Below are 16215 nucleotides of genomic sequence, written 5' to 3' on the forward strand. Positions count from 1 at the left end.
TAGATAACAAGCAGTAACCACCACTTTCACTGAATTAAACAATTGACTTCCTCGGTCAGAATATATCTCTATATATGATATAAATACATTTTTGGGGGGTTTTTTAAGGACATATAAATCTAGTAACTAACATACAGTAACATGCATCTATGATCTATCATCAATATTCAATTACAACAAGACACATGGGAACGCATGGTTTTAGTAGTAAATTGGAGTTTTAAGAGCTAGCCTGTCCTTTCTTCTTCAATTTCAGAGTCTTCTTTTGGCTAGTCTGGTGCTTTAGAGCAGGCTCCACGAGCAGTAGGCGAGACATTACGTAAGCTAAGATGTCTTCCTGGTTCGATTTTGTAAAGTCTAAGTGTCCATACTCAAATTCCTTGTATGATACATTTACACTTGCATCCTTCATTAACTTGTAGTGCCTTGTAACCATTGCTGCACTAATTATCTTGTCCTTCCGCCCAGCGATCAAATCAATTGGGATATCGATAAGCGAATAATATTCACCCAAGTCTATTGGCACCGGAGATCCATATGCCTTCATATTGGCTGATGCATTCCCATAGTCATACATTACAAATTTTCCCCTCCACTTTACTTGTGCAAGGTGGTGAATCACACCTAGTGAGAGCCCTGGCATGTCATCCATATTATAATGAGGTAATCCCATCACCCCAACCCAGTTCGAGCTATCTCCCCCAAAGGTATAACTCAGTACGGTTTGTATTAGTCCCCCAAGGGCAGGGTAGTTATGGAAGTCCCTAGCTAACTTGTTGAACAGCATGCGGAAGAATCGGGTCGGTATATACAAGGCAGGCACGAAAAACGCCAGAATCGGACCCAAAGGAACAACGAAATAATGCGCCACTGTAAGGATAAAAATAGTCTCATCATGGAAGCCTGCAGGCGAAAGTAAAGTCAATCTTGAGAGCCTGTGAGGCTTTTGTTCAATCAAGCGTGTCACAGTATACATCAGCATAACAGCTCCACCCAGACTATGAGCGATTGCACTGAGTTTGTATGGCTGCTCATCGTTTGTTTCTTCATCAGGTTGAATCATTTTTAATTCGTCAGTTTTAATTTCATGAATCTTCTCTATCATAGCCGGAACATCTTTTGTCCCAAGCTCATTTACTGTGAACCACCAATATCTGAGTCAAAATAGTGTGTTTTAATTTCCAGTTTTAATGTCTGAGAAACAATAAATCAAAACATATTGATAGTGAAATCATATATTTACTTACTTCCGTGAGGGGATATTTTTATCCACATGCCCCCTAGAGACTAGACCACGCAAATTCCCAAGGAAGACGTCGTAGCCTGTAATTAAAGCAATAACATCATTACACTGAAATTTTATACTATGCTAGTATTCTATGAATGATGTAAATACTCTCAAGTATAATTAAAAACCTTGATCATATGCTGCGAAAGCTGAAGAACCAACAACACCATTAGAAACCCAACTGCAAAAGAGAAATCAACTCATAAAACCAATACATTGCAACTATTTAAGTAGAAGGGGGAAAGGAATAAATTACAAGTAATCAGGATAATAATTAATATGGTTCCGACAATATAGAATGCTTACCACAATACCATAAGGAGAGGGATCTAAATTCATAGGCATCACTTGCATATATTAGTGTCTTTCAATAGATAAGATGGATTTCTAAGCAAGTGCTGCCCCAAACCAATTCTATTTTACTTAAAGAATAATTGAGAAAGGTTATGTTAACCAGACACGGGAGAAGGTGTCAATTATAGGCATGTGTCCAACACAGGTTTACATTTTTTTCATATGTTTGGCGGATCATACCCTATACCTATATTGTCCATCCATATTGTTGGACATGAGTACTTTGATATTACCTGAAGTCATCATTTTCTCCAAAGTGTACCCACAGTACAAAAAATATTCATTCAACGCGTAAAATGGTAGAACCATTAAATATGGACATCCTTTTTAAAATGAAATCATTAATAGCACTTAAAATAATCCCTAAGAAAACACTAGTTTGCATTGTGCAAAAGTAATAATTCCTGTAAACCAGCATAATACATAACCACAAAGTGAACCACCAGCAAAGAAATCACAGCAGAGTGGCAGGAAGACTGCAGATTGTTACTTACCCCACGGATGAATCAAAAATACCATGCTGTAGATAGACAGCCTTCCGTGCATCACGTCTGCAATATCAGACTAGAGGCATCAAGAATCATAGCATTCAAGAGAAAGTGAAAAACTGAAACTGAAAAATAAACAATTATACCTTGGTATTCTTTCTAAAAGAAGAATATATCCATCGGCGGTAGTAACATGAATGGCTTCATATGGGTACCTAAAACAGGAAGATGAGTACGCAACTAACAAAAGATATGCAGAATTTCAGGGTAATAGAAGGGAAAAAGGGAAAGAAAAAAGATAAAAAATAAGACTGCACTTACCCAAGCTCTGTTATGATATCCTTACAAGTTCTAGCATCAGTGTTAAGAGCATGGTGAAGAGTAGGATTCCTTTCTGTAGGAGCTGGATCTTTATCTCCAAGAGTCACTGGGGGAATTGAAGCATTCAAGACATCATTGTCAACATCCTTAACACCAGCACTTGCAGATGAGAACAATTTTCTGAAGATTCTAAAAGCTGAAGATGGGGAGAGCACACAATGCACAGTCTTGTGAAGCATATCAAATATAGCTTCAATGAAAATCTCAATTGCTAGATGAAGATCCTGATTGTCATCACATCACAATGAGTAAGTAAAAGCTATGAAAAAATAATGGCAAAAATGAGGCAATGCAAAGCAGAAAATAATGATGCAAGCGAAATAGACTGAGGCAATGAAAACAGAAAACTTCTAGAGGCAGTAAGATGCAAGTTCTTGTAGAAACCTCAACGACTCCACGCCTCCTGTCAATGCTGCGGTTGACAACATGGTCCTTGGTGGTGTGCATGTTCCTAAAGGAGTGAAAATTCCTAAGATGGGGGTTTCCTGGATCTGAAGAAGTCTTTGATCCCCAAATATTTAACAAACGGAAAACAAGAAATGGCATCCACAGCAGAAGCCTAGCAGGTAACAAAATCAATGACAATATGCATGCCATCAAGTCTGTCCAATGCCAAGCATTATTGATAGGAAAGCTTGTCCTGGAGCTTCTTGACCCATGAGATGATGGTGACGCAGGGTATGTCTCATCAAGATTGTTGTCATCGGAAGAGTAGTCTATACTTGAAGTATCAGACTCCAGAGAAAGTTCATGAATGAACTGGTTGAATGAGGAAACACCACTGCGGTCAACAAGAAAAGTCAAAATGTCAACTACTAATTGATACTAGAATTACTTAATATGGAAAAGTAAAGGAGCAACTTCCAGATTTTAGACCATTTAAGCAAGAGAGTACCAACGAATTTAAGAAATTTCTGATGACACCCATTCATGTTTAAACCATTGTGATTCTGCAGTTATGCCAAAAAAAAGGGTCTTCATGACCAGCCAAATCAAAGGTGTTTGTAGGCAATTTTCATAAGCAATAGCATTTAATATTATTCTTAAAAAGAATGAAATTTAAAAATATATATATTTAGCATTTAAGAAGCCAATTAGGATAGGCTCTACGAAAGTACATTGAACCAATGATGAAAAAAGACACTAGTGCCAGCAACCATCGCTAAACTTCTCCAACAAGAAAAGTCAGCAGAACTCTGTTTTAGCTCTCCCATTTAATATTTTAGTGCTTCCCATAATTAATATAGTGAAGAAAAGACAAGGCCAAAAAAACAAGAAAACTATGAACTTAAATGATAATCACTCTGGTAAAAGGATCTACTTAAGCACATAAATAGCTAAAACAAAAGAAAAACATAGTCCTTGATACTTAAGACATATTTCTTTTCTCATAACACTTCGGGGAAAAAAAACATACTTTTCCATCCAGCGTGGAAACCGAGGTCCATGAAAAGTTGGCCTAAGCTCCCATCCTTGAACACCTTCGAGAATATTTGCCTTTCCAAGAAGAATGGACAATAAAAGTGCTGATACTTCATTTATCAACCGTGCAGTATTGTTCAAAGACTCATACATAAAAGTCTTCAGCAATCTGCATTAGAAATAAAAACAAGTCGGTTGCCCATAATAAGAATATTCCTTTGGCAGGAATTTTTGTTGTTGTCGTTGTTTTTTTTTTTTTTTTGCAATATAAAGGAAAAAGGGAAAAATTTAAAGAAAACAAAACTATAGCAAAAGGAAAATAAAGCAAAAAAGTAAAAGGCAAAAGCACCAATCAAATGGAGTTTTAGGAAACTACAGTTCCAAGCTCTTACAAAGGCATAGAGACGTACATGTAAGAAAGTGAATGAGTAAAGAGAATGTTGGGGTATGCCTATTGGACTGATCAAAGCTATACTACCAATAATGCATATTAATCACTGATCCATAATAAACAAAAGTAAGAGTTACTAAGTACTAATTGGGATAAGTCCATTGTGTATAAAGGAATTGCATAAGAATTATAAAAAAACTATAACTATTAGATCTTTATGGATCAAAGTCATAAAAGTTATTCCTAGTCATTACATTGTTAATACAGGGCATTGAGAGTATCGAAAGACTTAAAGTACAGAAGGGCAGGAGTATTTATACCCATGCTATGCCGCACTGCCTTTAGTGTGTTTGGCCCTAGCCTTTTTACTAGCCAAACTATCTCTATCCTAGCCACTAAGAGGAGAATTGTTCTATAAAGAATTAATTTACAGGAGACAACACTCCACCCCTATTTTTCAATCATCCCTACCAACATATTATTACACCCAATAAATGATAAAAGCTCTCGAAGAAGTACTTGTCCGAATGGGAGTTTTATTTTGGTCATCATCTTACTCTTGCTAGCAGAAGAGTGACTCTACCTTAAAATGGCCCTTGGGTTGATCAAGCTTTCGGGCAAACTTGTGGAATTCACTTGAGAACACAATATAACTTATGTATGTTCTTTGATCACGTGTATGCTTAATCACATTACGTGTTGCAAGTATTGGTTTTGGTGAATCCGGTCATGAATAGTTCATCAAATATCGAACTAAATACTTTCATTTTTTTTCAATATTTATAATTCAACTAATTCATTAAAAAAAAAAGCCAAATTAGTTTCCAATCGTAATTCCTCCATAAGTATTTAATACTGGTAATATTGTCATAGACTTGTAAACTATATAGGTTCTTTTCTCTTGGTTTTCTAAAACAAATTAACAAATATCAACATAGTCGTCAAACTAACAAGAGAAGTAATTAACTAATTATTTAATTTCTTTCGCCATTAAGATCCACACTCCAAAAACAAAATCATCATTTAAAAAAACTCTCATAAAAACAACACCCAGAAAACCCTAGCATTTACTCTTTTTTTCCGTTTCAATGAACTGGATTCAGCTAATAAAAGCTCCCAACCCAATTACTTCCCCCGACAATAATGCCGATAAAATCTTAAGCTTAATCCCTAGAAAAATTCCGAAATCAATCAAATAATCTCCCAAAAATAAAAAAAAATCCGACAACAGCGCATACAAATACACGTATAAATATACGGAGAGGGATAGAAAAAAAAGATAACTCACTCTTTTGTAATAGCGAGGGCGCTGTCAACGAGACGCCGCATAATTCTACTCTTATTTTTTGCTCTTCCTTTTTTCGATTTTCGATCTCTCGATTCCCACCAAAAAGAAAATCAAAAATCAAAATCCCATCGAAAGAATTTTGAATCGGCGAAACGGAGACGAAAACAAAAGAGAAAAGTGTGGGGAAGTTAGAAAATCGTTGAAATGAAATCTGCTGATAAAGAGGGATTGCTTTTTGGCAACCCCGCGATTCTTGCCGTACGAAGTAATCAAGTTTATATATCATTTTCCAAATCATCGCGCCATTATATTTCCCATGGGGAGCCACGTGGAGGATTATGATTGGGCGTCATGCTGGATCCTCCAGTTTTTAAATGAGAGTGGTAACGTCGGTGGACTGCAATCGTGAGGGGAAATGAATCAGGAACGTTATCAGATTGAAATGGCCGGCTCAGAACTTTTTGGTCAGAATGGACGACTCAGATAGGGTGCGGATTTTTTATTGGTTAATTGTGTCGGTCCCACAGGACGACTTCGTTGCAGCGCCAGACGAAAAATGCGGGTCTATTTTTGACGTGGAAGTTCAGAGAACCTTTCCTGACACTGTCAAAGTCACTCAATTTATTATTATTTATTTGTTAATTGGGTAAACTATAACTACTGTTACTAAATTATTAATCATTTTATATTTTAGTCACTAAATCATTAAATTTGTTGATTTATGATTTTCTCTACTTGATTCGCTTATATCAATTGAAAGCTTTCATTTTTTTTTTATAGTTGAATTTTTTTACGAAATAATTTTAAAAATTATGAATTTACAAATCAGAATCTAAATAACTTTTTAATTCAATCTTCAACATTAACTGTTAGATCAACTTGGACCTAAAGTATATTTTTCTATTTATTGATGGCTATCGATCCATCATATCGATTGTTAAATCGTGGCTTAGAGCTCACTAGTCGAACTTTAAAAAAAAATTAACATCCCAACAACTTAAATTAAAACTTTAAAATAGTTTAATAATCATTTTGTTACTTTTTGTAGTTAAGTGACCAAAACATAAACTTACTAATAGTTTAAGTGTAGTTTACCCTTATCATTTTATAAATATTTATATCTAAATTATTATTTAAAAATTTAACTAAATTGATATCACCTATTAATCAATTTCAACTCAAAATTATTTTTAAAAATCTTTCTTTCTTTTTTTACAAAATAACAAGTATTATTATGACGATTCTTTATCTTTTATAATTCTATATAAAATCTAGAGAAATATACATAAATAATTAATTTATTATTTCAGCAATATTTTTAAAAATATTTATTATATAATTATTTTTCATGAGTATATTATAATCTAATATTTATTTAAATGTTGATAAAATAAAAAATGAATTTAAATATTATAAATTAAAAACCAGAAAAGAACTTTACCTTAATTTATAAATATGATTTGATTTAACTCTAAATCTAATATAAATGTAAAAGTATTTATTTTAATGGGTAAACATATGCCTTTGTCATGATTAATTTGACTCGAAATTAAAGTTTACTAAATTTTATTTTCTAACGGGAGAATGGTTTATTCAAACTCAACTAGAAACTTTAATTAATGCAAGTTTTATCATCATATTGACCAAAATAATAATTGACTTTGGAATTACTTATCAAAAATACAAAAGACTAGGAATTACTTTTCCTTTGAATGTAGATGTATTATTTTATTATTGTTTAAAATAAGTAAATAAATATTGTTTTCAAAAAATATTATTGAAAACTAATAACTTATAGTTTTTTGATGAAAATTATCATGAGATCTTTAATAAAGTGATTAGGGAAGCAAACCGTTGATGGAAATTTCAATATATATATATCAAACATTATAACCTTAATTTGGTATATAAATTAAAAAATTAAAATAAGCATGACTGCGATTGTTTTTAAAATGAGTAGGTAAACATTGCTTTCAATCTTTTGAAAGAAATTAAGTTTGTCTAAATCATTACACCACTAGACATGAATCACATGATAAATTGTACAGTATATTTACCTCTAAATACCTTATTATAATTTCGGCTTAATATACATATTAGCCCCTAAATTTGTCAAATTTGATGCACAGTTAACACAGTGATTATTGAATCAATGATGTGGTGACATTATTTAATTCACTAACCAAATATAAATCCATATCATAAAAAAATACATTTTATTAACATACGAGGATGACGTGCACATGGATGGTCCAAATATTTAATGTCACCCACTCTCTCCATCAACTTGTTTCAGACAATAAATACAAAAACAAAATCTGCATATGCTGAAAAAGGAAGCCTTATTTTATAATTACTTTTCTGAAGCAAAGGAAGCTTTATTTACACAACACATTCCATGAAAGCAACGAAAGCAACCGTACTTGCAGATCACGATATATTGATTGCTAATAAAGCTCATGCAACCTTTAATATGTGTCAGAGCATAGTTATCAGTTATCACCCACACCTGACGTTGATCGTCCCAACCAAGACTAAATACGCCAGTGTTTACAACTCCGGTATGTTTTTGTGTTTACTGTTTATGTTTGGAGTCGGATTAGGGGATTTAATCCAAACAAAGGACTGCTGGTGTAGTCAGGTTATCATCTTCTATGGTACTTTTAGAGAAGGCAAATTCAGAAACCAAGGCCAAATGATCGCTTCCGATTTTCTGTATGATAACAGAACAAGGGTCAGATAGGAAATGAATATGAGATTAATATGCTCAAATCATCACACTTCAACAGATGAAAAGGAAACTATTTGAAGGCACCAAAACATATGCAATACCATCTGAAGCTTCGAACTTCAAATCATATGCATAGACATTCATCATTTGATGGCTGAAAATGCAAACAAAAATGCATTTATCAATTCATCCTAATGAGTCCCTTACATAACCGGCAGGGCATTCAATGGCATTCAAAAGTTTTTTCATATTTACGAGGGTCCGTAGAGGGTCATATTCCCACGCCCCATGCTGAAAATGTGGGAGAGTTAAATAACTATTTAGGCCTGAACTTGACAACTATTCTTATATTGAGGCCTAAACTTTTTTTGGTCCAAATTAGGCCCTAAATTTGACAAGCATTCTCATATTAAGGCCTGAACATTTTTTGTCCAAGTTAAGCCCTAAACTAGGTAATTGTTCCCACATCGAGACTTGAACTTTTTTTTTGTGTCTATGTTAATCCATGAAATTTCATTGGAAACCCTAAAGTTCAGGCCCCAATATAAGAATGCTTGCCAAGCTCAAGTTCCATTATGAAAATAATAACCAAGTTCAGGGACTAACTTAGACGAAAAAAATTCAGGCCTCAATTAGAGAATAGTTGCCAAGTTCAGACCCCAAATAGTGATTTAACCCAATGTGGGATGCATTAAGAGAAATGAAGAGTTGAAGCAACATAATGCTCCATCATACTGTTCTATTCCAACTGTCTCCCTCCGAAGACAAAAACGATGCTACAGATAAATATGTAATAATAAATTGTCGATTAGCTACGACTCTAAAGAACAGGGCAGTTTAGTTAGTTATATATTGGTCTTACCTTGCATGGAAGGCCACCAGTCCTCGTGAGAATATCAATTGGAAGAGTATCCAGAACTCTAATAGGTAGAACGCCTTCCGAGTACCTGTACCAAGTCAAGCAACCTTAAGCTTTGATACGATGTCATTAAAATTGCTAGTACAAAATTCCAGAAAGCCTTGTACCATAAATAGTCAACAGTTCCAAGAAACTTAGAGTGGTAGGAAGTGGCTAAAGGTTCACCGTTGGAGTGCCTTGTATTTGTAGAACCCTGAGAAAATGATAATATTAACTGTTACAAATTTCGCAAATAACTGGAGCTGAAAGATAATGATACAGAACTGTTTAATTCTTTGTGCATGTATATGTATCTAAATGCGTCCGTGTATACCTTTACTGTGGCATAGGAGCTATTAAGCTGCAATGGATGCATAACTAAACGGCTATTAGCAGTTCCAGTTGCAGCTTTAACCTCCTCATCAGTCCAACAATCATTCAAAACTCTGAAATGAGAAAGTATTGAATTCTATTAATTGAAAATTACCATTAGAAGAAGAAATATAAGTTTGACACGACAAATTCCAAGAAAAACACCTAAACATGGTTTTTTTGTGTCTGTGTGTGAATGATACTGAAATTTTACTAAATCCTCAAATAGATGGCCACTACTTCCTCTAAGCAACGACACTCCATCATAAGCAAAACTTGATTTGCTTCGAACAAATAAAAATAAAAATTCGAATTTTGAGTTGATTGAATCAAGTTATTCGATTTTTTCGAGTCAACTCGAATAAGTAATTCGAGTTTTGAGTTCGAGTCAATTGAATTTTACAATTTGAATGACTCGAATAATTCTAATGATAGATTGGTGTAGATACCCCTTTGATCCCTGTAAATTTTGAAAATGACCAAATTGGTCACTATCTCAACAAAAATTACAAAAAAATCAAAATATTTATAAAAATACCAAAATTTATATTTTAAAAATTATGAAATTTTAAAAACTCTAAAGAATATATAAAGTTAAAATTTTTAAAATTCTAAAATAATATTTTGTGATCTAAATAAGTTAATTAATGTTTCAAGTTTACAATACTAAACTATGTTTTTTTTTTTCTTTTGCTCTGAAATGGTTTCAAATTTATCTGCTCTAACATGAAATTAGTTAGACTGTAACAATATTTTAATTTGACATGTTTAATTTTTTAATTTAACTTGAATAATTTCACTCTATTTAATTCGACTTAAATTTCATTTCGCTTGACTTGATTTGAAAAAATTTCAAATTGAGTTAGGATGATAAAATATGAATCATCAACTTGATTAACTCGAAATATTTTTACTCGATTTGATCGAACGCTCGCCCCTACCAACCATAAGAACGATTGGGTTTCGTCCAATTTTTCTAAAAGAGATGCATTCAGAGACAATTTTAGAAGGGTTAAGTAGAGGCCTTGGCCTCCGAAATTCTTTGTAGTTACTTTAGGACCCTTTCGAGGTATTACATTATTACCCAAAATATGATAAAATTATATTTTCCCCCGCCCCCTCCCTCCAAGAATTTTTAATTTGACTTCCCCTTTTGTAGAATTTACAAATTGATATGATAAATTCAATAGAACTTTTACTCTAAACTTCATTCATTTTATTAGCTTGACTCTCTCTATTACCTTTTCAATGAATTAAATGCATATATTCCATTGGTTATTGTGTTAATATCTTTTATTATATGTTTATAAGAAAGAAGAAAATGTTAAACCATTACATTGTACAATATAAATTGTATTTAATCTTATGTTTTCCTTTTGCAATATGAAGTAATTATATACTTACTTTAATTACTGTAGTTGGATGATAGGCTTTTTTAGTATTGAAACTTTAATTCGTATTAAAATTTTACATATGCAACATTTCTATCGCACATATGTATAGATGCACAAACATACACAAGTTGGAACCAAAGATAGGCTGTTTAACCAAAGATAAAAAGGATAGGGTGTTGAAAGAGGAAAAATTACCTGTCCATAACAGAAATTGAACTTCTTGATTCTCTGTTACCACCCAAAACTTCAGAGGGATAGCAACTTCTCTGACCCGACAACTCTCTTCTGTTATACAACTTGACGTTAAGCTGCAAAAGAAAGAATATGCAATATGTTTATATATGATTAGATTTATCAACCATCACTGGCATACTATGGAGAAGGGAACCTTGTGACAGAACAATGTTCATAGATAAAAATGCTACAGAATCTTACCTCTGATGTTGACAAGAACTTGTATATTGCACTCTGTCATAAACATTGAAATGATCAGCATTTATCGAGAAGAATAATTGCAGGTGCTAAAAGTATGATATGTAAACAGACTGAAGTTTACATGCACACCTGAGGAGTGCTATTAAAATCACCCCCAAGTACAACTGGGGCATTCCCCCATCTGTTGGAGAGTAATTGTGCCCTCGAAGAGAGAAAACGAATCTAGATGAGTAAAATATCAATGACAAACCGTTAACACCTGCAAATATCTAATACACTATATTACAAAGAGGAACATCAATAAAGGAAGGGACATAAATCAAAGGATGACCAATGCATCAAGGAAATGATGCTAGCATCTAAATGAGTAAGCTTCATTATCTTTTGTGTGCCATTTGAACAAGAAATGCTTCTTGCAAAGGCATACAAATAAACTCCAAGAACCATATTTAAGTAAGTATAATTCATGCTGGTTCAAAACATGGTTATAGAACAATGACTTTATATATAAATAACATAAAGAGACTTACTTGGCCTAACTTTACTTCTCCACGGCTTGGGTTATAAAGCACATGAATGTTACCAACAACTAGTCTTCTAGATTCAACTCTGCACATCTGTCTGTATGTAATGGAGTCAAATATAGAAAGGAAAACAACTCTTCTATGAACAGCATAAGGCAATATGAACATGTTAAAAAAGACAATGGCAATATTTTAAGTATGATGCAAATTATTTGTAGAAACATGATTATCAAGTTGAAACAGAACCTATGTGAAGGCTTAATCTTCAATAATCTTTCATGGTGTGATACACATACGAGGATGATAATACTAATAGTAATCTTTCATAGTGTGATATGCTTATCATATGATATTATTATATCATATTAAGAAATGCTAACTGAGGAAGAAGAATCAAGATTAGTTTGAAATGTCTATAAGATTGTAAGTATTGAAAAGAAGGCTTGAAATCAAACATCCAGAGCAAAATTGCCGTAAGGAATTAATTCAACATTTTAAAAACACCAATATATTTATATTTATATAAATATATATATTTGAACCATAAAGACACACCAGCGTTAATTCATGCCTACCTCAAAAACAGAAAGCTGAGCAACATTATCACGAAGACCGAATCCCTTAAATTCGATGCTTTCCCTCTCCAACAATCGGAACCTAACCATAGAAAGGAAGAAAACAATATATAATCACACAAGTCAACTTTTCAGAAACATTCATCAAAGTTGCTACAACTTCCTCACTTGTCAGGTTTCCAAAATGTAGCACACCCATCAACATTATCTCCGGTACGTCGCTGCCAATTAATTTCATGTCAAATCTCATAGTTTTTCCTGATAATAACTTTTTTTTTCCTAAAATGCATAAACAAAATAAACCACCAACAGCAAATTTTAACCTTATAAGACCCAACATATCCTGCCTTCTCCATGGTGTTCCTTAGATCAAAGTACTTATCCACCTCCTAAGGCAATAAAACCACAGTACCCTTTAATTGAAAAGTATGAAGAAATTTAAATAAATACACAAGAAAATGCTTACCTGCATACAGATTATATCTGGGTTCCATCTCATTATTTCTTCACATAAAACCCTTTTCCGGTAACCCCATCTTATGTAATTTGAAGGAACATTTAGGTACAAATCTTTATGTTTTGAAGCATTTCTATCTCCCAATATGTTATATGATGCCACAGTAAATCTATCTGGAACAAAAATTAATCAATAAAATTAATTACATACCCACAATCTGTTTGAAAAAAGTACTGACTGAATCGTTTACCGTGAGAAGCTAGAGGTTGTTGGAGTTCGATCCACTGGCGGAGTATCTCAGGAGGAGAATCGTACGATGTGGTCGGTTGTCGAAGAATGGAGTTGTCCCAGTGGGGACTGTAGGAACCAGTGGAAGAGGACGAAGAAGAACTTGTTGGGCTAACCATGGAAGAAGAAATGGCAATGGTGGGCTTGAAGGAAAAGGGTTTAGGCAATGATTGGCTTAGAGTTGGGGAAGCCATTGTTATGGAGATAAAAGGGTGGAGCAAAGAACCACAGGCGAACCCCATTGAAGAAGAAGAAAGGGGATAAATGGCTCAACTGTTAACTGTTAACTGCCAAGTGTCCTTCATTTTGGTCTTTTGGCGCCACTCTTTATGGAGCTTACTTTATCCTGTTATTGTAATTGTTGTTTTTGTTTTATTATAATTTGAAAAAATTTAGGAAAATTATCATTAAAATTCATAAAATACACAAAATATCACTAAACTATTAGTAAATTTATGTTTTGATGACTAAACTTTAAAAAATTACAAAATAGACGTTAAACTATTTGAAAATTTTTATTTAAGGCACTCGACTATTAAAATCAATGTTGTATGACATTAGTTATTTGCACCGCTTGCACCAATCGAAAGTTTTCATTCTCCTTTTTTGTAGTTTATTTTTTTTATGAAACAACTTTGAATGTCATAAATCTGCGAACCAAAATCTAAATAACTTTCTTCTCCAATCTCAAACACTGACTATCCATTCGACTTGGATTTAAGATATGTTCTTTTACTTGTCAATAGGTACTAATCCACCGCATCGTTTATTGAATCATCGCTTAGAGCTCGCTAGCCAAACTTTAAAAAAAATCTAACAACCTAGTGACTTGAATAAAAAACTTTGAAATAGTTCAGTAACTTAAATAAAAACTAAACTTTTGAACAATTTAGTGTTCATTTTGTAACATTTTAAAGTTTATTGACCAAAACGTAAATTTAGTAATAATTTATTGACCACGGATGTAGTTTACCTATATATTATATAAGATAGGACTAGAATTACAGTAATTATCTTTACTTGGGTGGCATATTTGACACTTCCCATCAACAGGTCGTTGTAGTATAGTGGTAAGTATTCCCGCCTGTCACGCGGGTGACCCGGGTTCGATCCCCGGCAACGGCGATTTATTGTTTTTTCTAGCCAATCCACCATTCGCTTCCTTAATTGAACTCCCCTTCCTTAAACCTTTACGGGTGGCGCAGCCGCAGCCTCCACCTCTGAAGCCGTACGTTCGTTGATTCAATAAATTTCTTAGTTTTTGACGGCATTACCATACCATCGGCCATGATAAAGATCCTTGACTTTCGATTTTGGAGTAGTACCGTACTTTATTTATCGATTTCTCATTTCTATTTATCTATAGATGAATGTATAACTTGTCTTGAAAGAAAAAAAGAGAAACGATTATGAAGAAGAATTTAGCTATGCGCATACCGTGCGCGCATTTGTTTCATGGCAACTTCATCCATTGATGACTGAAAGAGAATCACCATGTCTTCTGTGTCGTTACACCATGCTGACTTAATAACTGTCTTTGTTTTTTTAATTATTTATCAACCCCACATTACATTAAAATCAAAACTCTTACGGACTAAATTAAATATTTATAAACAGTTTATTTGAATGTAATATAAATGAGAGATAAGACTAAATAATTAGTATATAAATAAAATATTAACTTATTTTTTAACAATGTTGACATAAAAATTATATAACAAATTATGAAATGCTATGCAACATCAAGAAATAATTTTAAAAACTATAAGGGTATTAAAGAAATAAGAAAAAGTATAAAGTATGTATAGACTCCTATGTGATTTGTCATGTTTAAAAATTTAACATTTTAATTAGTATTTTGTTAAAAAATAACAATTCAACTGTTTTCAAAAAGTTAGACCAAATTAACAAAAGATGTAAATAACAAAGGTTAAACTTTTCATTATACCAATTTTTAAAATTATAATTTACAATTATATCAACCATTAACATCAGCAGAAAAATTACAAGTTTCAGTAGAAAATGTATAATTACATATTAAACAAAATTATTGTTTATGAAAAGCATGATCAAACGACAAAACTTAAATTTGCAACATATATAATCAAGAAGATAAATGTAACAAAAATATTCACAATTGCATTGCTAAAGTGAGAGAACATATTTATCAATGATATCAGTTATAATGACTTTATTTTTTTTTTTTAAATAACAATTTAGTCCTCTTTTTCGTTTTCTTAAAATATTTGTAAATGAAAATTGAAAACGATTAGAAAGAGTTCCGTTTGATTATTTCTTATAACATCATTTGAGAATAATGAGAAAATGAATCGGGATTTGACTAATCAAAGAATCTTTGTACCTAGGGTGATCAGACAGTGAAATTCAACTAGAGTTTACGTGTTAATGTCGACAGTGGCACATGGCTTTCCAGTGGGGTCTCGTTGCCAGCGTTTTTGCCAAGAATCAGAGGAGGTTGAAAGTCTACGCCTTCGGACACAGAACTATAGTCAAAGTAAACCCCGCCAACCATTTTAACCCATGTGTCACTGTCACGTCGCCGTAGACTTTTAATGTTTTAGAACCACAAAAGTCAACTCTCTCCCAGGTCAATTCTATTTGTTTACCACCCACTGTCTACATGCAACTTGCCAATTAGCCCATAACTTTTTTTTAATAAGAGTGTCGAGATAGGATTTGTTCTAAAATTAAATTTGGAATTGATTTTAATATAATTTTTAATTTTTTTAATAAACTATGACAGTTTAATCTTTATGTTCCGAATTTATTATATATTTACATTTTGACTTTTTTTCTTACCCATATTTTGATAAACATCATTGTTTTAATCTTTTCTTAGCTTACATTTATGTCCAAATTCTACGGATTAAAGCCTCCTTGAAAAATAGTGTTTATCTATAATTAATAC

The 16215-nt window shown here is 32.8% G+C and overlaps 2 protein-coding genes and 1 non-coding gene across 3 annotated transcripts; 1 reads left to right on the top strand and 2 right to left on the bottom strand.

Moving 5' to 3' along the window:
• LOC105801733 (hypothetical protein) lies at positions 1-6063 on the bottom strand. Its single transcript, XM_012632990.2, has 9 exons — positions 5613-6063; positions 3929-4102; positions 2896-3292; positions 2452-2735; positions 2277-2345; positions 2137-2193; positions 1417-1469; positions 1248-1323; positions 1-1154 (listed from the first exon to the last, which is right to left on the bottom strand). The coding sequence occupies exons 1-9, from the start codon at positions 5651-5653 to the stop codon at positions 221-223; spliced, it is 2085 nt and encodes a 694-aa protein (XP_012488444.1). The 5' UTR covers positions 5654-6063; the 3' UTR covers positions 1-220.
• Positions 6064-7811: 1748 nt separating this feature from the next.
• Positions 7812-13599, bottom strand: LOC105801735 (carbon catabolite repressor protein 4 homolog 3). The gene is made up of 13 exons (XM_012632992.2): positions 13249-13599; positions 13008-13171; positions 12865-12930; positions 12710-12762; positions 12542-12623; positions 11973-12059; positions 11572-11664; positions 11443-11475; positions 11203-11315; positions 9576-9687; positions 9370-9455; positions 9206-9290; positions 7812-8325 (listed from the first exon to the last, which is right to left on the bottom strand). The coding sequence occupies exons 1-13, from the start codon at positions 13526-13528 to the stop codon at positions 8221-8223; spliced, it is 1359 nt and encodes a 452-aa protein (XP_012488446.1). The 5' UTR covers positions 13529-13599; the 3' UTR covers positions 7812-8220.
• Positions 13600-14339: 740 nt separating this feature from the next.
• TRNAD-GUC (transfer RNA aspartic acid (anticodon GUC)) lies at positions 14340-14411 on the top strand. Its single transcript has one exon. It is a non-coding gene; the product is annotated as a tRNA-Asp (tRNA).
• Positions 14412-16215: the final 1804 nt, after the last annotated feature.

The sequence above is a fragment of the Gossypium raimondii genome, chromosome 11 (genome assembly GCF_025698545.1).
Source record: "Gossypium raimondii isolate GPD5lz chromosome 11, ASM2569854v1, whole genome shotgun sequence".
In the NCBI taxonomy this organism is placed as follows: domain Eukaryota; kingdom Viridiplantae; phylum Streptophyta; class Magnoliopsida; order Malvales; family Malvaceae; genus Gossypium; species Gossypium raimondii.

Excerpts from the sequence above, each read along its gene's own strand:
- LOC105801733 (XM_012632990.2), bottom strand. The coding sequence starts at position 5,653 with ATGCGGCGTCTCGTTGACAGCGCCCTCGCTATTACAAAAGA. Across the intron at positions 2,346-2,451 it reads GATATCATAACAGAGCTTGG|GTACCCATATGAAGCCATTC; the intron begins GTAAGTGCAGTC and ends TTCCTGTTTTAG. Across the intron at positions 1,155-1,247 it reads AAAAATATCCCCTCACGGAA|ATATTGGTGGTTCACAGTAA; the intron begins GTAAGTAAATAT and ends ATTTTGACTCAG.
- LOC105801735 (XM_012632992.2), bottom strand. The coding sequence starts at position 13,528 with ATGGGGTTCGCCTGTGGTTCTTTGCTCCACCCTTTTATCTCCATAACA. Across the intron at positions 13,172-13,248 it reads ACAACCTCTAGCTTCTCACG|ATAGATTTACTGTGGCATCA; the intron begins GTAAACGATTCA and ends TTTTTGTTCCAG. Across the intron at positions 12,060-12,541 it reads CTCAGCTTTCTGTTTTTGAG|ATGTGCAGAGTTGAATCTAG; the intron begins GTAGGCATGAAT and ends ACATACAGACAG.